This window comes from Hyperolius riggenbachi, chromosome 4 (assembly GCF_040937935.1).
Source record: "Hyperolius riggenbachi isolate aHypRig1 chromosome 4, aHypRig1.pri, whole genome shotgun sequence".
NCBI classification, from domain to species: Eukaryota; Metazoa; Chordata; class Amphibia; order Anura; family Hyperoliidae; genus Hyperolius; species Hyperolius riggenbachi.
The window spans coordinates 468,921,401-468,947,474 of record NC_090649.1 but is presented as its reverse complement, the minus strand read 5'-3'; the positions used below and the strand labels follow the sequence as shown (position 1 = coordinate 468,947,474).

The 26,074-nt window shown below is 42.7% G+C and overlaps 1 protein-coding gene across 7 annotated transcripts in view; it reads left to right on the top strand.

Annotated features, from left to right (window-relative positions):
- The window catches only part of USH2A (usherin), a 1,078,291-nt gene that overhangs the window by 504,156 nt on the left and 548,061 nt on the right, over nt 1–26,074 (top strand). For all 7 annotated transcript variants that reach the window (XM_068232882.1, XM_068232881.1, XM_068232884.1 and 4 more), the window contains 2 exons: nt 21,145–21,304; nt 24,530–24,701. In XM_068232882.1, coding sequence (XP_068088983.1) covers nt 21,145–21,304; nt 24,530–24,701 — 332 coding nt within the window. The remainder of the gene's footprint in view (nt 1–21,144; nt 21,305–24,529; nt 24,702–26,074) is intronic.

The following is a 26,074-nucleotide window of genomic DNA, read 5'->3' as shown; positions in this document are numbered from 1 at the left end:
GTATAGTAAGCCTATAGCATTTACAGAGCCGAATCAACCCCACATGTAGACAGCCTGTTTCAGACTTTTGGTCCTCCTCAGTACATGGCAGGGATTGATATTGCTGTATAGGATAGGGACCAATTTTAAAAAGTGTAAGCTTTTTGCCAGCGATTGTGTTGAGATTTGCGATTAGCTATTTTAATTCTGATTGGTCCTTTCAAACTTATCATCATTTTTTTTACAATTTGCAGTGATTTAAAACGACACTCAAATCGCCATGTGTAGCGAATCATGAGCGATTTGCCAGCGCTTATATACTTTACATTGAAGCGCAAAAGCTCCCAAAATGCTGCTTGTCTAGCGATTGCAATGTTGCTAATCGCAATCGCTACTGTAGAAGCGCTCCCGAAACGCTCAAAAAATCACTCTAGTGGATTCCAGGCCTAAAAGAGACCGAAAAGCCCTCCTACTAAAAAAAAAAGCAAGAATATACAAAAAAAACTGATGCAACTAGAGAGCTAGTTCTGTATAACAGATCCTGGTGGCATTCTACCATCAAATCATGTTGGGTAACATAAGACATTGTATAGTCATTGTATAGCCACAGTAGTACAGAGCGTTACCTACATCCAATAACCCCCCCCCCCCCCCCTATTATTTTTCTTACTTTTTCCAGTAATGTAAAACATGCAGGAGAAAATGACAGAGATCTGCGTTTCCCGTCTGGTGAGGGTTTGAGCTAGTGCTGCGATGGGTCACTTGTGACACTGAAAAATGACTGCAGTTATAAAACCTCCTGAAGGCCATTGAATTTTTACTATAATAAATAGCATACATTTTAAGTCAAACTTTTTCATTCTTTATTCAAAGGTAATGGATTTTTGTAACCATAGAAACCTTGTTGTACTTTTTTTTTTTTCCTTTTAGATGAATACATAAGGGATGAGAACATTTATTCGTGAATACAAATGACCGTATTATGCATTATTAGTATCCCAGACACAAAATAAAAAAAATCAGATACAGGTTGAAATTAGGAACATTTAGGCAAGTAGTTGGCAATGATGAAATCAAGAGTCTCTCCTTTTTTTTTACTTCTTACATTAGTGGGAAAATGATAAAATGTATTAAAAACAAATACACAATAGAGGTAGCAATAGTGCAGCCCATCTTGTGACCCAGCATTATATTTCTGACTAAACTAGCTCTCTATTAATATTACTATTATTAGTACTACTGTCACAGATAGATTTACACTCACCCCCCCCCCCCCCCCAATTCCCTAAATATAACAACTTTTCCTTCAGTGCAAGGGCGTTACTAGAAATCACTGGGCCCCCCTGCAAAATTTTCGATGGGGCCCCCTCCCCTTGCACACTGAATAGGGACTGTCTACAAAAATTAGCATGATTCATTATCAGTGGCTGAGCAGGTGCAGTCATTAGAACAATTGTGCAAAGAGCAGAAAGTTTTTTTCTCTCCTTGCCCTTAGTTGTCAGTCTCTCAAAACAGGTCCCCCTGTGGCTTCTGGGCCCCCCTATGGCTGCATCCCTTGCAGCATCTATTGTTACGCCCCCTGCTTCAGTTTGCTGCATACTCCCCATGTGTAGCAGCCCTCCTCCACTTCCACCTACCATATATTCCGACGTATAAGGCAACTGGGCGTATAAGACGGCCCCTCAACTTTTCCAGTTAAAATATACATTTTGGGATATACTCGCCCTATAAGAGTACCCCTCTTGACTATTGGACATTTGCACACTGTACTGCATGTACTGGTGCTATACTGTATAAACAGGTACAGATACTGGTGCTGTACTGTGTGTGGTACTCAGTATACAACAACCAACCAATCACGGCAAGTGATGTAACTTACCAGCGATTGGCTGGTTGATGTATTCATAGCCTTTCCAGTGAGGTGCCCCCTCACCTCGTCATCAGGACCGCGATAAGTCACTTCTTTCCAGCAGGGCGGTTCAAGGGGCCCTGTGGCCCTGGGGCAAAATTCATCATTGGGGGCCCCCCATTACCCCTCTGCTCCCCGGGGCCCTGCTGCAAGTATATTAGCAGCCATAATGACCTTGTCCCCGTTGGGTGAGCGGGCGGGCAGCGGCTGCACTTGGAGACATGCTGTCTCCCTCCTTTTTCTATGACCCGGCGCGTCATGTGTAAACACACGCCAGGTCATAGAGTGGGAGGGAGACAGAGTGTCTCAGAGAGCAGCCACTGCCGGTCTGCTCACCCGACGGGGATAAGGTAATTATGGCTGCTAATATACTTGCAGCAGGGCCCCGGGGAGCAGTGCGAGCAGGGACGGGGGGTCGTGGGGGAAGAAAATATTGCAGGGTCAGCGCTGCTGGGATCCAAGCAGAGGTTGGGGCCCCGGGGCAAATGCCCCTTTTGCTTCTATGGTGGCGCCGGCCCTGCTTTCCAGGAATCCTGGTGAGTGGATTTTCTTCTACCATACTTGTACCGCACCACCCTTGCAGCTTTCATACGGTCACTACATACAGCGGGGATGCGGCCGTGGATGTTTTTGAGCTCCCCCACCGTATGCGGCAACCTCAGATTCTCCAGTCCTGCTCGGAAGTTTCAGCACCCGCCCTATAAGACGACACCCGGTGTATAAGACGACCCCTGACTTTTGAGAAGATTTTCCTGGGTTAAAAAGTCGTTATACGCCAGAATATACAGTATTCCATTTATTCTATGTGCTGCCTTTATGTGAAGCAACCCAGGGGCATAACTACATTGTGCCACCCCCACAGCAGAGATCTGTTGGCCCGCTCTCACCCCATCACAGTATATAACTAATTGCAAAAAGGGTGTGTGCATCAAACACCAAGTGAACACTTATATACCTGTCTTTGCAGATAAGGCCTAATTAGCTTATTCATGAGACACTGCTCAAGCAAATCTGCATTCACTTTCGCATGCCAGGATATGCAGGGTTTTGCCAACTAACTCACCGCAAAATTTTTGCCCTGCGGGGGATCAGTTTGCGCAGCATTTAGCACTTATCCAGGATCGCCACGTGGAGGCCCCCCCAGGATCCCAGGAAAAGGGGGGCCAACAGGGCACTCCAAGCACCCTCACTGCTCAGAGACTCTGCAGCCGCCCCCTGGGGGGGGGGAGGTTAAGAAGTGCGAGGTGCCCCCCCCCAAGTGCTGCCACCGCCAGGGAGGGCTGCCCACACCCACCTCCCAAAGGATAGGGCCTACCTTATTTTGTATTGCGTCCAAGTGCTTTATTATGCCAGGCCAAAAGTGCGCGACTTGGGAGCACTACGACAGGGGGGAGTGAAGCATAGGTCACCCCAAGCCCGGTAAAGCTCAAGGGTGACTCTACAGCTCCACACCCCAATGGGGGAACAGGCTGCAGACAGCCCGCGTAAAGAGAGTCGTCCACAACCTGCCTCCAGAAGAAAGGAACTGAAAACGTATTGCAACTACAGTATATAAGTAACCTCTAGCACAGGAGGCTGGGGGGAGGAGCATAACTAGAGGGGAGCAGCCCCAGCAGTCTCAGAGGGGGCCAGAGCTGTGGGTGGCTCCCTCCAACTACTACTTCACTTCCTTTGATACAGGTGTCCATCCTTCAGATCGGGTGTTTTTGTGGCTACACTTGTTATGGGTGTGTTGATCATGATGGCCACACTTGTTTTATGACCATTGCAAGACGGGCCCCCAGGCTGTGAGGATCACTAGGGAAAGGCAATGGAAGGGGTGTGAACACTGGGGGCCCTATCAAAGTTTCCTGGGGGGCCCCATAAGTTGTAGTTACCCTGCTAGCTGTGGGGTTCAGCTCCAGTACAAAATGTTGGGTCCAAGAACATCGGTGCGGCCTCTGCATCCCCTATTGCTATGCCACTGGGCAGAAGGCTGAGTGACATCACTGCCAAGGCGGGGTTAAACACCAATACACAGCTACAATATACATAGATACAGGAAGTTTTTCTTATCCTGAAACTAGGATAATTAACCTAAAGGTGAGTATCAGGAATCCTCTACTACATTCTACTATACGTTTTTTCAGCTCCTCTTCCAAGTGGACCTGAACTCTTGCATAGGGATGGTCGGAAATGTCGATTTCCAAATCTGCAGAAATTACAATTTCCGCCAATGCCGATTACCGATTTCATGGATTTTCGATCGGTTCCCAATTTCCGAGTTCGGATTTCCTATTTCTGAGTAGTGGGTTTTTTGGTCATTTTTTGCATTCTCTGATTGGCCAAATACTTCCGAGTTCTGTGATTGGGCTAAAATTGCCGAGTTGTGGTAATGCAGTATTTCTACAGAAATTCGATTTCTGTTCGATTTCCAATTTCCGAGTAGTGGGAGTTTTTTGATATTTTTTGCATTCTTTGATTGGCCAAATACTTTCGAGTTGTTTCTGCATTCTCTGATTGGTCCATTGATTTCAAGTTCTGTGATTGGGATAAAATTACCGAATTGCAGTAGTGCAGTATTTCTGCAGAAATCCGATTTCCAAGTTCCGTTTTCTAAGTTCCGGGTGGGAATTAAGATTTCCAACCGGAAATTCAGAAATTTCAATTCCGCGAAATCCAAATTAGCAGTCTTGCACAGGACAGAAGGAAACCAGAGAGAAATGCACCCTGTATGTACTGTATTCAGAGCGTTCAAGGGGAACTGAAGAGAGAGGTATATGGAGGCTGCCACGTTTATTTCCTTTTAAGCAATACCAGTTGCCTGGCAGCCCTGCTGATCCTCTGCCTCTAATACTATTAGCCATAGCCCCTGAACAAGCATGCAGCAGATCAGATGTTTCAGACTTTAAAGTCAGATCTGACAAGACTAGCTGCATGCTTGTTTCTGGTGTTATTCAGATACTACTGCAGAGAAATAGACCTGCAGGGCTGCCAGGCAACTGGTATTGATTAAAAGGAAATAAATATGGCAGCCTCTGTATACCTCTTACTTCAGTTGCCCTTTAAGCCCAGGGCTGTGGAATCTGTACAAAAATCAACCGACTCCTCAGGTTATGAAACCTCAGACTCCAGGTACCCAAAATTACTCCTCGGCTCCGACCCCTTAGTCTTATTTTTACAAAGGCTATGGATTTGGTTCAAAAATCGTCCGACTCCGACTCCTCAGTTTATTGAAACCACCGACTCCGACTCCAGGTACCCAAAATTTCTCGACTCCGACTCCACAGCCCTGGTTTAGCCTGTCTAATTCTCCCTCATCTGTGTCTAATCACAGGTTGTAATTTGATCCCTCAGCTGTGTCAGCTGACTGCCACGGCAGAGAGGCTAATTTGAAACCTCAGGATGTTAACAATATGTCTACTTCCATGAAGATAGGAAGTAGACACACTGGAGATTTATTGCAGGGTTTCTATCAGCTGCAACATATACATGTTTTTTCTGTAAAGGTTATTATGCTGTTGCGTATGTTTTAGAGCGGAGAGAAAGTTCTGAGTTCAGGTCCTCTTTAAATAGTTTTGCACTTTTCATTTTGAGGTACACTGTTATAGTGGTGTTATTGCAGTAAGGTTGTCGTTATGCTGGCAGCTCCGTCTTCGGCATACAGCGGATCTGACATTGGTCTCCACATTCAGTATTCACCATTTAAGAACACTGACCTGGATAGTTAGGATTGCAGTGTCAGCGTTTCCCGAAGGCCAGACCAAGCTGTCTGCTGCGCTCGCTTAGAGAACTCTCTCTCTCTCTCTCTCTTTCTTTCCTTTTTTTTTGTCTCTGTCCTTTTCTTCCTAACAGAAGGCTGTGCTGTAGTCTATTCATTAGATTAAATAGCACAGATCAGGGGGAAAACGCATTATGTCTATTTCGAGTGTGTCTATTGTATCATTTTCTGCTGTGATGCATTAGCGCGGTGTTAAAATAAAATCTGCTTATTTAAAATCCTTTTAAATAGTGTTGCAATGTTTCCTGCTGTTACAAGCTGCTTTAGGATAGCAGTTATCCTTGCTGCGGATTTCAGTTAACCTTGTCACAGACACTAAGCCCGAAGCGATGCAGACTTTAAAGGGTTTTGATTAGGAGGCAAAGCCCTGCGGTGTCATTACGGTTGAGAATCACAGCTGAACGAGCCGGGGGAAGTCTTGGCCTTCCTCTTGAAAACTAGTCGTGGCCCGGCGCCTCCAGTCGCTCAACCTCCCCTTCCAAAAAAAACCCGCTCGCCGATCCCGGGGCCGTCGCCATGCCATGAACTTACTAGCGAAGATAAGTGGAATCGCGAGCGAGGAATTAAAGGATAAGGAGGCTGCGTAGGATCAGTGTCAGAAGACGCTATGCCGCTGTTGGGTGAAGATTGTTGACTAGCGGGAGAGGGGAAGCTTGGAAAAAGGCGAAAACGCCGTCTATATTATTAACGCCAGGACAAATCGCACCGGCGTGTGGGATTCCAAGTCAGAGAGGCTTTGGCGTCAGAGAGAAATCTTTGTTTTTGCAGCCGCTGATTCGAAGAGGAGCTCAGAAAACTGACATTATTCCATTAACTCATGAGGAAACTTCAACCGAAACTTTTTACATAGTTCTGAATAGAAAGGAGAAGGGAGAGATTTAGTGCCGTTTTTTTTTTAAATGGCTGTATAGGCAGACTTACTATGGGCATCTAAAGAATTACCCCCATAATCCACCTGATACAATATTCACCTTAAAGAGACTCTGAAGCGAGTTAAAAAATGGCTTTTTAGCTTATAATCAACATGGGCATGTTTGCTCCTGCTAAAATGCCGCTATCCCGCGGCAGAACGAGGGGTCTTTACCCCCAAATCCCCCCCCCCTGCAAAATCCACGACCAACTTGGTCGTAGATTTTGCTGCTCATGGAGGCAGAGCTAATGGCTGCAGCCCTGCCTCCATGCGCGTCTATCAGCGGCGGATCTCCGCCTCTCCCCCGCCCCTCTCAGTGAAGGAAGACTGAGAGGGGCGGGGAGAGGCGGCGATCAGCGCTGATAGACGCGTGGAGAGGCAGAGCTGCGGCCGTTAGCCCTGCCTCAAGCAGGAAGCCATCCCGGCACAGCGCGGAGGGGATTTGGGGGGTAAAGACCCCTCGTTCTGCCGTGAGATAGCGGCGTTTTAGCTGGGGCAAGCATGCCCATGTTGATTATAAGCTAAAAAGCGATTTTTTTTTACTCGCTTCAGACTCTCTTTAAAAAGTGTAGTATAACCCTTTCAGTGCTAGACAAGACTTCACCTCCACAATACCCCCGGTGTTGAACACCAATAGCAGTGAGCAGAAACTACGCCTATGCGTAATCACGCATCGTAATTCACATTTACGCACTGTAATCGTAATGCAAAATTTCTGAGAAAAGTGTAATTCATTTTGTGCCGACCTTGTTGCTTTTGAGAAAACTGATTTTAAAATTACAAAGAAAAAGGGTTTTTAAACTGTAATTTTTCTGAGTTTAAAAAACATTTTTCTTTGCATATTTAAAATCTATTTTCTCAAAAACTAAAAGGTCTTTTTGAAAAAAAATTTTTTTTAACTTGTACCCAATATTCTCCTTAACATATGTAGCAATTGTGGTAGCAATAGTAAGTATGGGGGCTTTGCTATACACACAGCCAAATTTGTCACAAAGTTATGAGCAATTATGAATGTTTATACAAAATCATTTAAATTAAAGAACTCCGAAAATACAGCTTTTTATTGCAAAAAGCTGTTCAACATTATTGCCCTAACTAAAACGCAGCATCCCCGCTGCTGAAATCTAACTAAATCCCCCCAAACTCCCCGGGGCACGTCTATCAGGGCGTATCTCCGCCTCTCCCCGCCCCTCTCAGTGAAGGAAGACAGAGGGGCGGGCGGAGGCGGAGATACGCGCTGATAGACGCGTGTAGAGGCAGAGCTGCAGCTTAAAGCTCTGCCTCTCACGGAAGCGCTCCCCGCAGTGTGCCCCGGGGAATTTGGGGGGATTTAGTCAGATTTCAGCAGCGGGGATGCAGCCTTTTAGTTAGGGCAATAATGTTGTACAGCTTTTTGCAATAAAAAGCTGTATTTTCGGACACTTCAGAGTCTCTGTAACAAGTAGTAATTGCATGTAGGCATAATCGTATTTTGTAGAGAGGGAGGCGGGATACAGCCAGCACTGCGATTCAAATCTTTGTTTATTGAGACAAAAAATATTGTGATGAAGCACTTAGTTAAGTCAGTTATTTCAGGTGGGATGCGATGCGGGTGTGGTGGGCGCCAGGTCTAGATCCCCCTGCGGACGTCCGTTTCGCGCGTCTAGCCCCTGCCCCCGTCTCTGTGCATGTCCCTTCCCACTGGTGCTTTTTAACACACTCTGCGTGAAGGTGTCGGTGTTTCCTTCTGGAATACCTAAGGGGTCTTTCTCCTTCCTTTCCCTTCCCCCCTTGGGTCTTTTGACTTCCTTGAGACATCTTTGCCCTCCCTGCTGCACATGTCTGTGCAGCTAACCACCCTCTGCTGCACATACATGTGCAGCCACCTTTATCTTCTGGCTTCGGGTTTCTCCCTCCTCTTCCCCCCCCCCCTTTCTTGGGGACCACACTCCACGATACCCCTTCCCTCTGGTTCCTACGCTTACCTTGGCCCTGGTAGTGTCTTTCCCTATGCTGCGACTTTTGGCTTTGTCCCCCTCGCCTCCGTCCTCTCTCCCTCCCCGGCTTCATTTTTACTCTATTTTACATGTTTTCATGCGCAACTTTGTATACAGTTGCGGCATACAACTGCCTGGGCGCCTGACCGTGCCTTGACCGCCCGTGCTGCCACGCTATCATGCCTCTAATATAGTAGGCTTTTTAGATGTACTTTATTCATCTTCTTTTCTCTCTTTTTTACGTGCCTGGCAGCTGGGCGCTGATTGGCCTGGCTGGGCGCTCCGGCTGGTGTGTCGCATATTGCTTAGTTACAAGGACGCTCTCCGTCCTCTATACGAGGCGGGCGGGCGTCAATGGCTGCCATGGAAACTGGGGGCGTGGCTGGTTGACGCAGGCGGAAGTGCCGCCGTGACATGAGTATGAAGCTCGCGCCGAGATGGCCCGCCCCCATCTTTCCGCCACTGCGGTGAACAAGCGCTAGACGCGCGAAACGGACGTCCGCAGGGGGATCTAGACCTGGCGCCCACCACACCCGCATCGCATCCCACCTGAAACAACTGACTTAACTGTAAGTGCTTCATCACAATATTTTTTGTCTCGCAGTGCTGTTGCTGCCGATTTGGTACTATCTCCGCCTGCCTGTTATTGAACCTAGCCTGTCTGACTACTCTACTCACCAGTGGGCCCTAGCCACTGGTGAGGTGCTCTAGCTATTAGAACCTACCAGCCCCTCTGGTGAGGTTCAGACTTACTTGCATAGCTCCAGTGACTGTTAGTACCTTACCAGCTCCTCTGGGAAGGTCTAGTCAAACTATTCAGTCATTTGTGCTGTTGGTACCTAGGAGCAGGCGATAAGCTGTTAGTACCTAGGAGCAGGCGATGAGCACTCTGGAGCTGTATGCAGCAACAAGCTGTATTGGAGCAGGCGATGACACTACATGTTTCGGGCGGAGCCCTTCCTCAGGTGACTGCTCCAATACAGCTTGTTGCTGCATACAGCTCCAGAGTGCCGTGTCTTTCTTCATTGTTTTGAACGGTAAGTACGCTGATACTTTAGCGAGTAAACTTTTGATCTGACATTGATAAAGATGTGCTATCAAACAGCCCGGGAAAGGTATTAATATTTTGTGGGTGGCCCGAGAGCAACCCGTCCTCAATATTATAGACAGAGATAATGTACCGAATCTAATACTTCCGAGCAATTAAAAACCCTCGAAGGACGCAAATGGCTTTCTAATTTTCTAATATGAAAATTAATCATCGGATAAACGTTCTGCAGTTTTCTGCCATAAGTCGGTAGAAAAATCATTTTCTCTCTGGCCAATCATTTTTGTGCAAATTGAGATCAATGCAATTCTTCCCAACACCGCAAGAAATCAATGGCAGAAAGAGAGAGAGAGAGAGAGAGAGAGAGAGAGAGAGAGACGCTCATCATTCCTGGAGATTGGGTGACTTATAACGGCAATCATCAGAATGTCCATAATCCTCAAGACGGGACCCGAGGAAGCTGGGAAATTCCTCCGCATCCGTGTCTATATCATAACTACCAGAATATGTTATTTATTATTCCTCTCTGTGGAGTGAGATGGTTGATTTTATGCAAATGATGTAATCAAGCAAATGGTGAAGGAGGTGGTGTCACTTTTAATAGCCCAGGCAGGGACCGTGAGGACAACACACTGTGTATAGTAATCTGATCATCATGCTAAATGCTAAACAGAGAGAAAACTGAAGAGGGCTCTTTTTTCATTAAGTTTCGCTTTTTACTGTTTTGTGATTGCTAATGTATTTCTTTGCTGAAATGGCATGTAAAGGATATGCGGATAGCAGACGCGAAGAAAAAAAAAGTAATCAGTTGCTATCTTTACATACAGCGGGTCCACGTCTATGTTTCAAGTCTGCAGATATAGATTGGTTTCATAGAGAGGATATAGAAATAGATCATGTTCCCTTCACGACAGATTTTGTTGCTTTGGGGTCTAAAATGATAGTCAGAGCCCAGACTTAAACCCTAGTGAAAATCTGTGGCATGACTTGAAGATTGCAGTCTATTAATGGTGATCATCGAATCTGAATGAGCTTGGATAGAGTAAAGAGTGGACAAATATTGCACAGTTGTGCAAAGTTGTATTCTAACAGACTCAAGGCTGTAATGAAAGCAAAGGGCAATTCCAACTACAACCATTAACTACTATCAGTGGCATAGGGTCCACGGTCGCAGAGGTTATAGCTGGCTAACCAATATTGGGGGCATCTATACTTGGATACCTATACTGGGGCATCTATTCCTGGATACCTATACTGTAGGCACCTATACCTGGCAAGCTATTCTGGCAGGGACGTAACTAGAAATCACTGGGCCCCACTGCGAAAATTTGGATGGGCCCCCTCCCCCTCTCGTTTCCTGCACAGATAAACAGAGAACCAATGTTATTCAGTTGTGTAGTGCACACCTGAATGTGTTTTTCCCCATGCAGATAAAAACAGACAGCAGTGAAGCACTGAAGGCATTTTCTCTATATTACATTAGCTTCTGTGATAAAACATGCATGTTTTCACACATGCAGACACACGTGTGCAGAAAATGCATACAGAAAACCGACAGACGAGCTCCCAGCCTCAGCTTATTACACTCACTCTGTCCATCTCTGATGGAGCAGAACTGGCTTTGCAGACTTCTCCAGCATCATTACAGTACACAGCACTTGGAGAGGGGTAGAGAGGTTGGGGGCAGGGTGCTGTACACAAGAGCCTGCTGCACACTGAATAGGGACTGTCTACAAAACCTTGTATGATTTTTATCAGTGGCTGAGCAGATGCAGTCATTAGAACAATTGTGCAGAGAGCAGAAACTTTTTTTTCTCTGTGCCCTTAGTTGTCAGTCTCTCAGGACAGGGAAAAAAAACTTCTCCTCCCGTGGGGCCCCCTGCAGCTTCTGGGACCCCTGCAGCTGCATCCCTTGCAGGGTCTATTGTTACGCCCCTGTATTCTGGAGCACCTATACCTGGCTAGCTATACTGAGGACACCTATACCTGGCACCCTATACTGGGGGAATATATAGTACCTGGTTAGCTATACTGGAGGCACCTATACCTAGCTATTATATGGGGGGAGGGAGTTGGGCACATATAGCTACTATACCGGGGAGGGAGGAGGTAGCCCATCTAGCTACCACCCTGGGGTGGGAGGGGGGTTATTTCTGGCTACTTTACTGGTGTGTGAGGGAGAACATTAATGTCAGGTTAGGCCTGGGTCCAAATTCCGCATCGGGCCCCGAGGTCTGTAGCTATGCCACTGTTTACTATGTAGTAGCCGATCGCTACTAGCCAAATTGGCCTAAACACTTGGGTGCCCTATTACAGATAATTAACATAGCTGTCTATTAGATCGTAGCACCCAATTTTTTTTTTTAAACATACAATAAACCACTTTACTATATGCATATATTAAACATTATGCAATGTGCAGTATGAAGGAGTATTTGAACATTATCACAAACTAACAAACTGCTACATAGCTAAGCACTGAGTTATAGTAGGAAACAGCCTCTGGTGGGTGGTTTAGTTGTTTAGCTCAATCATTGGTTACCTGGGGAGTTGCCCTTCAACTTTGGAAACCAGCAAGAGCTAATATGAGTAAGAATAAAGCATTATACAGAGTTAGAGGTGATGCTGTCCCTGAGACAATACTTTGGGTACGAACAACATGTCTCAGTGCAATATAAATTTGATCCAATATAAGGGATGGATCAAAGATATTAGATAACCCCCCCCCCCCCCCATAAAAACAATGATAATAATTCAACATCAAATAAACAACAAAACAGAAACATAGGTTGTAGCTACAATCATCCAATAAGATAGTGTCCACAATGTTTTGTTATTACCACTAAACATGTGTAAATGCCAAAACCATTTCACTGATGTATTGCCAGTTGTAATGGTGTATTGTGGTTTGTGGTTGTGTCCTTATTGGTAACAGCTTAGTGCACTTGACTCACAACTGTAGTGCCCCATGAGAAAGTTTTGATTGTGCTAAATTACCAGCCTTGGAATTTAATCTATAGCCCAATAGGTGGTATCTGCATTTGGGGATAATCTAGCTATGATGGATTTCTCCATCAATATGTTTTGATTTGCTAGATTCTTGAGTTGTATTATAGTGGGAAGGTCAGTTAATAACCAATTAGACAATATCAGGTGTCTGCCGTAGCACACAATTGACCTGATCTGCTACGGAATTATTTTTTTCCGGAAAATGAACTCAATGTAATCCAGCTGAAATTTGTTGTTGAAGTACAATGAACAGAACTGAAAGCACTGAGTTTTTCTCATCAAAATAATATTCCCCTTTAAAGAGGAGCTGTTAGGTATAGGGTCTCAGAGAAAAAAAACACATATATCAGTAGCTAAATATTGGCTGTACTTACATTACATATGCATTTCACTGTCCACGTTTGGATTTCACAGAATTTTTATATAGTATTTGCAGAGATTGATGCTCCTGACAGCTCATGGCAGGTTCCATGTTTGTCTGTCTCCTATGAAGCTAATTGTGATGTCATATCCTCCCTGCTTCCTGATGATTCGACTCACAAAAAAGATCCTAATGGACAACACTACTGTGCAGTGAATATTATTTAGCCATGTGGCTAGGAACAATAGCGGACTCATGCAGTATACTCTAACAGAACATGTGCCTTCCGATTTTTCAGTGCTGGCTGCTATTACAAGCTGCTGTAACATGAGCCTGTAACTTCTCACTGTAAAATCAGCCTTAGGGCGTGATAGGGAAATGAAGGGTATGGCCCAAGGTACTACAGTGGGGAGAAGAGGCAGCCCCAGAATGCTTTGCAGTATCTGTTATGCGGCCTGCCTGCCTCCTTAGGAGCTTGGGAATATAGAGGCTTGCTGTTCAGCACACATCATAGTAAGAGAGATTTTTAACTTCAGTATTGCCTTTTTGGCTTCCTTCTAAACTGTTTAACACAGGAGAATAGAGGTTTAAATTAGCTTTTGCAGCCTGACAGTTACTCTTTAACAAGTGGATTTTTTTTAAGATTACACATACATACATTTTAAAAAATAAAATGTGCTGGTGTTCTGCTTTAAAAATGAGCACATCTTGACAGCTTAGTGGAGAAAACATAAATTGCATCTCTCCTGCCTGGTACGTCTAGCATGGATTTATAGCCGATAGCATCAGATATAAGGCAAGACCTCTCACCCCGGCATGAGCATCTACTTGTTCTCCTCACACTTTATCTTCTAGAGATCAGATAAGCTCAATCAACCATTTGAAAACAGGTTTTAATGAGTTAGCTAATCCCTCCTATCGAAATTATTATCTTTCAAAAGAAGAAAACCTTTATTTTGACAGTAAAAGGTATTGTTCCTGAGTTTTGATGGAATCGAAAGGAATGTATCAGTTTGTAAGTGAATCAAAATAAACGTGACAGCAGATGATTCTGTGTGAAAACTTGTTGATTACAGTAGCTTAGGAGAGAGTCACATGATCTGCCTTTCACATGGGCCTCTTTCACAGGTTGAACTGTGGGCTTGTTGGGCAGTTCAGCAACCTGTCTGCAGGCCACTCAGCAACCTTTGGCTGCAATTGAAATGGCAATACACATGGGCTACTGTTGTTGCTGTTGCTAGCACACAGGAGACGTGTGCACAACAGCTCGGCGACAGCTCCGCCTAAGCGACAGCTGTTTACACGTCTCTGCCCAACAGGCAGAGACGCGGCGGAAGCTGTCGCCGAAATTTTTGTCCCCCCGCTGGAAGCTCCCTTCTGGCTGTGGGTAGCTGTCGCTAGTCCGCACATACACACGCAGTAGGCGTGGTGGACTAGCGACAGTTGCGGAGACAGAAGTTGCCGGCGATTGAACTTTTCAATCGCGCAGCAACTGCTGTCTCCGGCGACAGTTCGGGGTGCCCGCCTCATACACACGGGGCAACTGTCGCCCAGACATGCGCATGCCACATGTTTGTGGCGACAGTTGTGCCCCATGTGTATGAGCCTTTAGTTCTTGACATGCGGTGTTCAAATGCCCAGAATTGGGTTTGGCACATTGCGTGGCTCAGAGTAGAGGTGGAGTGGTACATCAAGGCACAGTGGACAGTAGGAATAGTTAAAAAAAACCACAGTCATAGTACTATAAGGAACAGTGATAGTACAACAACAGTGCATGATAGTATAACAATTGTATGCTAGTACAGCAACAACCACAGTGCAACAGTACAGCAAGGCACAGTAATAGTGCAACAAAGGACAGCAAAAAAACACAAAATTAGATACTTAAATTTAAACGTTATGAAAGTAGCATTCCACTAGACAGTCTATCCATATGGCAACCTTAGGGTGGGAAGACTGTGAGGGGGGACAGCGCTGGAGTTGGGATGGCCTGGATGGAGTTTAAGAGTTTGACTGCAGAAGGGAAAAAGGAGTTCTTATGTTTTGAAGTTTTGGTAGAGATGGTCCGGAACCTGCGGCCTGATGGTAGACAACTGAAAAAGTGGTGGCCAGGGAGTGAGGGGTTATTGGCAATCCTCAATGCTCTGGAGTGCAGTCTGATAATATGGAGGAGATCAAGTGATGGAAAAGATCTCCTGATAATCCTCTCCATCGATCTGATGACTCTGTATTTTGTATCTGTCTCTGGTGGAGGAGCCAGCATACCAGACCAGGATTGAGGAGTAGAGATGGCCCGAACTGTTTGCCAGCGAGCAGTATTCTGTGACTATCAGGCTGTTCGCATTTGCGGCAAACAGCGAACATTTGGTTTGATTCGCCCCCTATACCCCTTACCTCACAGTCAGCAGACACATGGCAGCGAATCAGCTAGCACCCCTTCCTGGAGCCCCCACTCCCCTATCAAAAAGCAGTTGCGGTGGCCATATTAGATTTATTCTCTGCTGGCTGCTGACTGTTAGTGAGAGCAGGGTCAGACTTGCTGCAGATAGGTAGGGAAAGCATTAGCTAGGCCTGTGTTCTTGTTCCGCACTTGCTGTGAAAGCACCCCAAACAGCCCTTTTGAGGGCTAGCACATCGGTCTCCTGCGGTATTTTTTGTGTGTGTGTGTGTGTGTGTGACACTCCACAGCCCACTGACACCCAGAGCTGTGTGCTGTTGCCTCATTAAGTTGAAGGCACAGAACCACTACAGTGCATTATTATTTCACAGTATTCTGATAGTACTATTGCATTTCTCTGTGTGACTCTCCACAGCCCACTGTCACCCAGAGCTATGCATTAGGTGATATCTGCCCTTTATAGATTAAAACCCGACATTGTCAATTCCGTAATTTTTGGTGGGACTTTTGGCATGGATCTTCTTTCGGCATTCCCCTGTCCATGTGTTAGAAACCTTGAAACCACTTTTTCAACACTTTTGTGGCCAGAAACATTCTTTGTAGGTTTTCGAAATTCACCTTACCATTGAAGTTTATGGCGGTTCGCTAGATTTGCCTGTTTGCAAACATTTGCGGAAGTTTTTGTTTGCCGCTAGCGAACTGAAAATTTTATGTTTGCGACATCCCTATTGAGGAGCAGATGAGACTCAGGGATGTGGCCACCTCTGCATTACCAAGCGCTACCAAGCTGCCAGCTATTGCAAGGGAGCAGTAGTTAACAGGCCGCAAATTCACTGTATTCAGCCTCCTATGTAAAAGAGACAAAACAACCTCTGGAAACAATGAAAGGGAAAAGGGCAGGATGTATAACCCAGAAAGTAGGAGAGGACTGGTTCATTGGTTTTCAGAAATAACAAGACAGGCAGATCGCTCATCTACACATCATTTTTAGCTGATGCAAACTTTATATTTATTTTATACAAATGTGTGCAGCTTGGAACTTCACCAATAAAATGCAGTAGCTGATGATTTTGATTATCAGTCCTGAACTGAGCTGCATACATTTGCATAACATTAACATAAAGTTGCCATCTACTCAAAATTATCATCTACTTGAACATCTCTAGCTTTGTGTCCACCACCAGGCTGGTGCTTCTCCTCCACTGGAGGCAAGGAACTGTGTCTTAAAGGGGAACTTCAGCCTAAACAAACATACTGTTATTAAGTTACATTAGTTATGTTAATTAGAATAGATAGGTAATATAATCTTTTACCCACCCTGTTTTAAAAGAACACGCAAATGTTTGTGATTCACAGGGGCCGCCATCTTTGTCATGGGGGCAGGTGACATGGAGCATGAGGCACAGTTACAACTGTCCTGTGTCCTGATAACCCCTCCCAGCTGCACACACTAGGCTTCAAATGTCAAATTCAAAATGTAAAAAAAAAAATTGCACCAAAACAGCAGAACGAGAACAACAACATCAGAAATCCCATCATGCTTTGCACAGCATAAGGGGAAAACTGCCCAGGCAGTTTTCTTCTGTGCAGCTAAAAATGAGGCTCGTATAGGAGAAACAAAGTTCTGATGCTGTGAAACTGTTAAAGAAACACAAGGCTGTTTCAGTGATGCAGAGTCGATTTTTAGCCTGGGGGTTCACTTTAAGTTAATGATGTATCACCGCCAAACTTTGTGAAGAGTCTTATGGGAGAGGTTGTGTCCCTGACTTCTTTAGGCATCTACAGTGGAGTGTGGAACATGTCTGGTGGTCCAGACTGAAGAGTGTTGGACAAATCAGATTACTGAAAAGTTTTTGCTTTCTCTCTCAAAGCTATTCAATTGGTTTTGCTGCAAATTAAAGTGGAATTCCAGTGAAAATAACGTAATGAACAAAAGTGCTTCATTTTTACAATAATTATGTATAAATGCTTAGTCAGTGTTTGCCCATTGTAAAATATTTCCTCTCCCTGATTTACAATCTGACATTTATCACATGGTGACATTTTTACTGCTAGCAAGTGATGTCACTGGAAGCAACTGCTGCTTGCTTTTTTGGCAGTTGGAAACAGCTGTTATTTCCCACAATGCAACAAGGCTCCCACAGTGTGATGTCAGGACCAGGGTCCTGACATCACACTGAGGGAGGGGTTTCACCACAATATCAGCCATACAGAGTCCACTGATGATCCGTTTGTGAAAAGGAAAAGATTTCTCATGTAAAAGGGGGTATCAGCTACTGATGGAATGAAGTTCAATTATTGGTTACGGTTTCTCTTTAAAGTGTCAGGTTTAATTTACTACTGGCCCTCAGCTCTGTCAGCTTTGGGCCAAGACACCACCAGTGAGGACTGACTAACTGCCAATTTTTTGAATTTTTGCATAATAATTTGTTTTAAAGTGGGATGAAACTGCATATTGACTGAAAAAAAAATCATTAAATAAAAAAAAAAAGATGTATTTAATTACCTGTCCTGTTGTTTTTAATGTTCACTGTCAGATTTAAGAGAAATGTGATATGAAAAAAAGAACTGCTGGCTTCCCTCTTTACTGTTTCTCTGTGACATCACATAGAGTATGCCCCCTTTGTTTTTTAACCCAGCTCAGAGTCCATTTACTGCTTATTTTACAGAATTCTTCAAAAAAGAACAAAGCAAAAAAGTCTGGCACTGTCTAGAGCACGTAGCTTCTGCTGGGGTTTACCATCAATATACAGCTGCCATTATCCACTGTTTTTACTGAGTGCCTGCCTTCCTTCTATTGGTATATTTTACAGAATACTGTCATACTGTCTGCTTCCCACAGAAAACACTACCTATATAACAGGCTTGCATCACTGTAAATTCTTCAAATGGGGGGTGTCAATTTCCTTCTGGTCATAGTGTCTTTATCTTATCTGAAATGGAGATTTTATGTTATTTGCATTTTGAGATACGCTTGTTACTATAGCTGAAGAAAGACTTCCCAGCATTTTGCTGGCACTGCTCAGTTTGGCACAGTTCAGTAAAGGCAAACAGACCAGGTGAAAAAATATAGGTACCTATTTTATAAAGAAAAGAGATTTATGCATATATTTGGGGCACTAACTATTATTTTTGGATGTTACAACCCCCTTTAAATTCAGTTTTTCCTGTTTGCCTGGCGGTAAAAGGAAAACATTAATGCTAATGATACTTTTTTCCCCTTTAACAACTGTTTATTGGCTAGACAAACTTTTGAAGGTGAAGTCTAATTTAGTTATTTTGGTTTTAAATAATAAAGTGGGGGTTTAATAAGCAGCGTGGCTCTAATCTGCCTCCATACAAACCATTGTTTTAATAAAATAATGATTGCTCATTTTCGCCGCAGGCACAGCTGCGCATAGTGTAAAAGTAATCCCGTACTTATGGTAAATAATTCTATTCCTCCAACAGAGATCCACAATCCATCCACATGTGTGATGTTATACCGTGTAAATATTTTCCTAGCAATAAAGATCAGGCTTTGTGCAATAACATCTTATGGAACTATAGGGCCTAATTTACCAAAGCAGTGGTCCTCCTATGCAGAATCAAATATGCAAAAAAATACCCCAAAGCATTTTCACCCTATTTATGATAAAAAAAATTATCCTGTAGTACTAGGCCCTGATACGACCTCTACGGTAGGTAACACAGCACTCATGTTTTATAACCATGGATGCTAAATGGGGCATCTTTCTTTACACTGAATAATTTGAAAAATAAAATGTGAATATTTTGAACTATGAAACTGCCTTCTATCATTTTCTATAAATTCAGCACTTCAAGGGAACCTGAAGTGAGAGGGATATGGTGTCTGCCATATTTATTTCCTTTTAAAAAATGCAGACTGCCTCGCTGTACTGCTGACCCTCTACCTCTAAAAATTATAGCCATAGACTCCTAACAAGTATGCAGATCAGTTGTTTCTGACAACAATTAGACAAGATTACATTCTCGTTTCAGGTGTGTGTTTCAAACCCTACTCATGCATGCATGGAGGATTGACCGGGCTGCCAGGCAACTGGTATTGTCAGGGCCAGTTCTAGTAACAATGGGGCCCCTGGGCAAAATTAACCTGGGGGCCCCCAAATAGATACCCCCAACCAAAAAGCGGCAGTAGAGACCCTTTGTTGCAGCCAGATTTCCCCCTAGGGAACCTGAGCCAGGGGCTGACACCCCCTGGCTCTGCTGAAGACTGTGTAGGGGCCCTGGGGAGCAAAAGTTAAGTTGGGGAGAGACACCTTGGGGGCCCCTACAGGCTCTGGGGCCCTGGGGCAATTGCCCCCTTTGCCTCTATGGTAACGCCGGCCCTAGGTATTGTTTAAAATTCATATGGCAGCCTCCATATTCTTCTCACTTCAGGATGCCTTTAATTATATTACTATTATTAATATTATTTGGATGAAACATCAGTATTTTATATCTGATTTGCTTTAGTGCAGTGAGGGGTTAGAACTCTTTTTGTATTTTATTATTATGTTGTAGAATGTTATTTACCTTCTCCTAAGGACAGAAAGCGGGGAAGTCTCTCCAATAACGACGCATAATAACACATTTTTTTGTACAGTGACAAAGAGTCACAATCAGAGTTTTTATGGCTGTGCCTCCTTTCCTGTTTCCAGGACTTCCAGTTTGAATTACACGCTGCGTATATTTGCATTAAATTAACATAGCATTTGCATCAGCACGATTGCTGCATCTGTTTCGTAAATGGACGTGGCACCCTAATGGAAACGTTTCATTAGGTGGGGAGCAAACTTGTCTGTGAGGTGAGCAAAGACGGAAACAAAAAGAAATGGACGGTTTTGGCGCCATCACAGGTGCTAATACAAATATCGGCTATTGGGTGCCAAAAGCAGACATTTGGACGCCAGATAAATATTGTTTTAAAAATTAGAAGGTTCTAGTTGTTGAAATTTATATCAGAAGATTAGATTGTTATAGGTTTTTTTTAAATTTTTAAATTTTGAAAATTAAAAAAGTTATAGTTATTAAAATATTTGGTGTTTTGTTTTTAACGATTTTTCTTTTTTAAAAATTATCATTTTAAAATGTAATTGCAAAGTTTTAGATTAGGGTAAGGTGTCAGGAAAGTGGGTTTTAGGGTTAGGCGTCGGGTGGGGGAGAATTCTATGTGAGAGTATGGTTAGGTATAATTTTAGTAAAATATTGGCAAAATTTACCAATGTTTTACTATCATCATTACCACTAAATATCTTTTTTTATTTTCACCTGGCACCCAATTCACAATGGTATTTATCGTTTAGACTTATATCAGTTTCACCCGACGCCCATTTTTACTAGCGCCCCTATTTTTTGCATGAGGCAAAGACAGTGAAAAGTATATATATAGACTTTGGATTGCATATTGACTTGCTTAGCATTGATACTGTATGTCAGTCATGGCATTTTTTTTTCAAACAAATGTGGGATATTACTTTGAATAGCAATATTGTGTGGCTGGACTGCAGTGAAACAGTGTGTAATCTTTTCTTTAATACACAACGCCCGGTATCTTGACATCTGATTGCCATTACAGAACACAGCAACGTCTCTTATCTGCAATACTGTACATTAGCCTTCTAGGCAAAAACGATAACGATTGCACAAAGGTTTGAAAAAGCTTTTGATAATCCCAAAAGGCCCTCAGATGAAAAGTGATGAAACATTTGGAAAGGTGAAGAGGTAATCTTGCAGAAAACTTTAAGATGACTTGTCATTGCGTTAAAACAACCCTATCACATTTGCCTTCCAGGTCTGGGAACTTTTACAGCACATCGCTTTCTGGTCAGCGCCTGCACGCTTGTTGGTTGTACAAACAGCTCTGAAGTCACCTTGGTAACCACGCAGCTGCCACCGGAACGACTGCTACCGCCAGTGCTGACGGTTCTCAACTCTACAAGTATTCATGTTAAGTACGTCATTTGTATATCTGCAGTTCTAACTTAAACTATAGGGATACTTTGCAAAATTAGTTTCCCATCTTACATTAAAGGATACCCGAGGTGACTTGTGACATGATGAGATAGACATGCGTATGTACAGTGCCTAGCACACAAATAACTATGCTGTGTTCCTTTTTTTCTTTCTCTGCCTGAAAGAGTTAAATATCAGGTATGTAAGTGGCTGACTCAGTCCTGACTCAGACAGGAAGTGACTACAGTGTGACCCTCACTGATAAGAAATTCCAACTATAAAACACTTTCCTAGCAGAAAATGGCTTCTGAGAGCAGGAAAGAGATAAAAAGAGTCAATAGTTCATAGATTTTAGCTCTGGCATACTTCAATGAATGTGTCATTGAGCAAAAACAATAAAACAGTTAAAACTTAAAAAGTAGATTTAAACATAAAATAAAACTGTGGAATATCTTAAAAAAAGTCACTTTTACAAGAAGGAAGATAGATAGAATCGTTTATTTCAATAGTTTATTTTCGCCTCGGGTGTCCTTTAAGCCCATATCCCTTTTTAACCAAAGAATAGTGGTCACATGACCAAAGCAAAGTGGAAGTTGCTGAAAGGGGAGTGTGTAATACCAGCTCAGGCCACTGGGCCTTGCCTGATCACTAGTGGTAGGCCGAAATTTCGCATATGCAAAATTCCGTATCGAAATTCGCATTTACGTATTGTAATCGTAATGCAAAATTTCAGGGAAAATCGTAATTAATTTAGTATGTCATAATATTTCATAATTTTGCATAATTTTGGCACAATTTCGCAAAATGTTGTGCCAACTTTAGCAGTTAGTAGCAAAGTCCCCATACATGCTATTGCTACCAAAATTGCTACACGTGTTAAGGAGAATAGTGGGTACAAGTCAAAAAAAGAATTTTTCAAAAAGACCTTGTAGTTTTAAATATGCAAAGAAATTTTTTTTTGAACGGTCATTTTTTTGTGTTTGAAAAACATTCTTTCTTTGCATTTTTAAAATCAGTTTTCTCAAAAACTACAAAGTGTTTTTGGAAATTTCTTCTTTTAATTTGTACTCACTATTCTCCTTAACATATGTAGCAATTTTGGTGTAACTACCATATATGGGGGCTTTGCTTTTCACTGCCAAAGTCGGCATGAAATTACGCGCAAATTAAGCAAAATTTTAGGCAAATTTACGAATCATTATATGAAATCAATTGAATTTACAAATCGTAATTACGTATAAGCGTAAATGCGAAAATGTATGCAAAATTTCACGTAATCGTAATTAGTTGATTATGATCATCACTGCTGATCACGTATTAATCCCCATTGCTGCATCAGGAGCTTTATTCATTAGATTGTGCCAATAACCATTGCTTTAGCATGACTGTGTTTGCATGCAGCTTTCACGGCACACACTTTTTTTCAGTAAATCTAAGACAGCCTGAGGGTTTGTTTTTTTTTAAAGAGGGATTGTCTGCACTTTGTTCATTATGCAACCTGGAACCTCACCCTGCATTGCAAGCACTCCAATTTAATCTGAAATGTTTCTGTTGTAATAAATCTCATCTCTCAGCCTGGCTCTATTTGGTACATTGGCGATGAGAAGGAAGCTTGTCATCACCCCTCCCATATTTCTGCTTTTCACGGATTGGCTGAGGGAATATCAATGTGATTTAATCAATGTGATTGAATATCATAAGGCTGCAGTCTGTCATAGCTAGCATGCTTTGTAAACATGTAAGCACAGCAAGATCAGAGCAGATTGTAGGAGAAAAAAAGAGAATAAGGGAGGGAATGGCATCAGGATTGGCTTTTTAGTTAGAGGGAACCAAGATGGCAAATGCCAGGAACAGAATTCTCTTTATTTACTATAAAAAATTCACTGAAATCAAAATGTGGTCAGGACAATACATATGCTATGTAAGTAGAACAAGTAGTTATTTACTTATATATGTGTTTTTTTTCTTTCTTGGCATAGTATGGCTGACCCTGCTGCTTTAAAGTAAATAAATTCACTGCTTGACTCTTCAATCTAACAACTAAGAATTTTTTAACCTTTTATGAACCCCCACTTTAACCATTTACTGACATCCTAACGTATTAAAACGTCATGCTTACCGCTATTAACGGCAACATGACGTTTTAATAGGTTGCGCGTTCCCACCGCGGCTACCACCGTGTGCGCACCGCTACAGCCGCTGTTTCTGTCGGGATCCTGTGCTGGGTGATTGGGGAAGAAGGACGAATGGTCCTCTACCCAAGCGCAGTGCCTGGAGTGAATGGACATGACCGCGAACAGCGGCTACGTCCATTCACAAAAACAGGAAATGTAACGATTAAATAAAGTGTAAAAAAAAAAGTGAACACTTCCTATAACGTGTTCACAAGCGCCATCTTGTGGTCAAAAGTGGTCAAAAAGTATATTACACCTACAAAATACATACATTTTCAAGTACATACACATCATTAATAAAATTACACTTCCAACCCTCCCCCCTCCCCCCCCAAAAAAACCACTTGTAAAAAAAAAATCAGCTTAAAAAAAATAAATAAATAGTTGCCTTAGGGACTCAGCTATTTTAATCTATATTTTATGGGGGAAAATTAATTTTAATTTATTACATAGGGGCTTGTAATTATGGCCTGAAAAAAAAAATAGAACAGAAAAATAACACTTATATTTCAAAATAATATACTGTCGCCATACATTGTGATAGGGACATACTTTAAGCGGTTTAATAATCGAGACAATTGGGCAAATAAAATGTGTTTGTTTTATCCACAGGAGAATGCTTAATTTTAAAACTATAATGGCTGAAAACTGAGAAATAATGTTTTTTTTTTCTTTTTTTTCTGTTTTTCTCTTTAAAACGCATTTAGAATAAAAAAATTCTTAGCAAAATGTACTATCCACAGAAAGCCTAATTGGTGGCAAAAAAAAGGAGGGATAGATCATTTTCTTGTGATAAGTAGTAATAAAGTTATTAGGGAATAAAAGGGAGGAGCACTGACAACTGAAAATTGCTCTGGTCCGTTAGGATAAAAACCCTTGGGGGTGAACTGGTTAAGGTTTTCTGGCTGGATTATGGTGTTCCCATTGAGCATCAGTTTTAGTAAGTCAAGCCTATTATGTATGTTTAATAAGATCATTGTTTGTCAAAAAATGTGTAATAACTGTATTTGACGTATAACTTAAAATAACAGCTGTTCTCTCCATTTGTAGATGGGAGGAGCCAGGGACCACCAATGGAATCCTAGAAAGATATCTGTTGCACATCACCAGTGATGCCAATAATGGCAGTGCCTGGAATACAGTCTACAATAGCACTGAGCTCTTCCTAGACTACACCATGCAGGGACTTATTCCGGGGACCAGATACTTCATCAAGGTGACTGTAAGTATTGTAAGAAAAGGAGGACAGACAACTGTTCTGGTTAATAAATTGTTATTATTTCATAAGTGTAGGGTAAAAGTGATGAGGTATAGTGGCCCCATAGGCAGAACATGAGTGTGGGTCACCTTGCATTTAATACGGTACTATTATTATTTTTTTTTTTTTTTTTTTTTTTGTAAAACAATTTTTATTGAACTTTTTATAAGACAATACAAAAAACAACATTTACATGATCCCATCCCATCCCACCCCCCCTTCAAGGTTCCAGCTGGAGGAAGTACATGGTTCATCACACATGGGCTCACATATCATGACAGAGTGATATACACTAACAAAAAGGAATATATACAGGCAGTTAGGGTTATAGGTAGCATAATACATACATATTATAGGTATTATCACATATCTAATTTGAATTTAGATAGCCATTTGGTCCATATCTTATAGAATTTTTTCTGTGAACCCCTATTGACATACATCCCTTTATATATGGGTAAATCGTTGTTAACTGACGAAATAAATGCCTCTAGGGTGGGAGGAGTAGCTGATTTCCAATTGATGGCAATTTGCCGCCTAGCATAAAACAGAAGTAACCTAGCTAAGAATAGTTTTTTTTCCGGGAGAGTTGTAGGGCTGAAGATGCTGAGTAGCATACTTTTAGGTGTAAGTGGGATTAAGGGGCTTACGATTTCGAAGAGTAGGGCATGGACGTTCTGCCAATAGTATGAGATCTTGGGGCAGGACCAGAAGATGTGATTAAAGTCAGCCCTGGAAGCCTTGCATCTCCAACAGCTATCTTGGTATTCAGGGCCAATTTTAGAGAGTTTGTATGGGGTAAGATATACTTGATACAGGTATTTAATTGCCACTAGTTTGTGTCGGGCCGCAATCGGAGTGGAGATGAACACAGACACTGAGTCGTTCCATTCATTATCAGTGAGATCCGGTAGCTCTTTCCTCCATAGCAGACAGGGCTTGTCCTTACAGGGATTATTGGTGTTTATAAGCGTGGTGTAGATTGTGGAGACAATGCCTGTCTGATCAATGTGGGATAAAACGTCTTCAAGTTGGTGCGCCTGCATAGTCAGTTTTGGTGAAGTGAATTGGGAGTGGAATGCATGCCGGATTTGGAGATAACGGAAATACATTGAATTAGGAAGGGAAAATTGTTGTTTAAGAACATTAAATTGCTTGATCTCATTACCTTCCACTAAATCTCTTAGCTTAGTTATGCCTTTATTAGCCCAGATGGATGGATCTGGAATGGAGAGAAATTCAGCTAGTTTAGCGTTATTCCAGAGCGGGGTAACTGGAGACCATTGGCCTTTAATGGAGATAAATCGTCCAGCTTCTTCCCATATTTGCACTGTAGT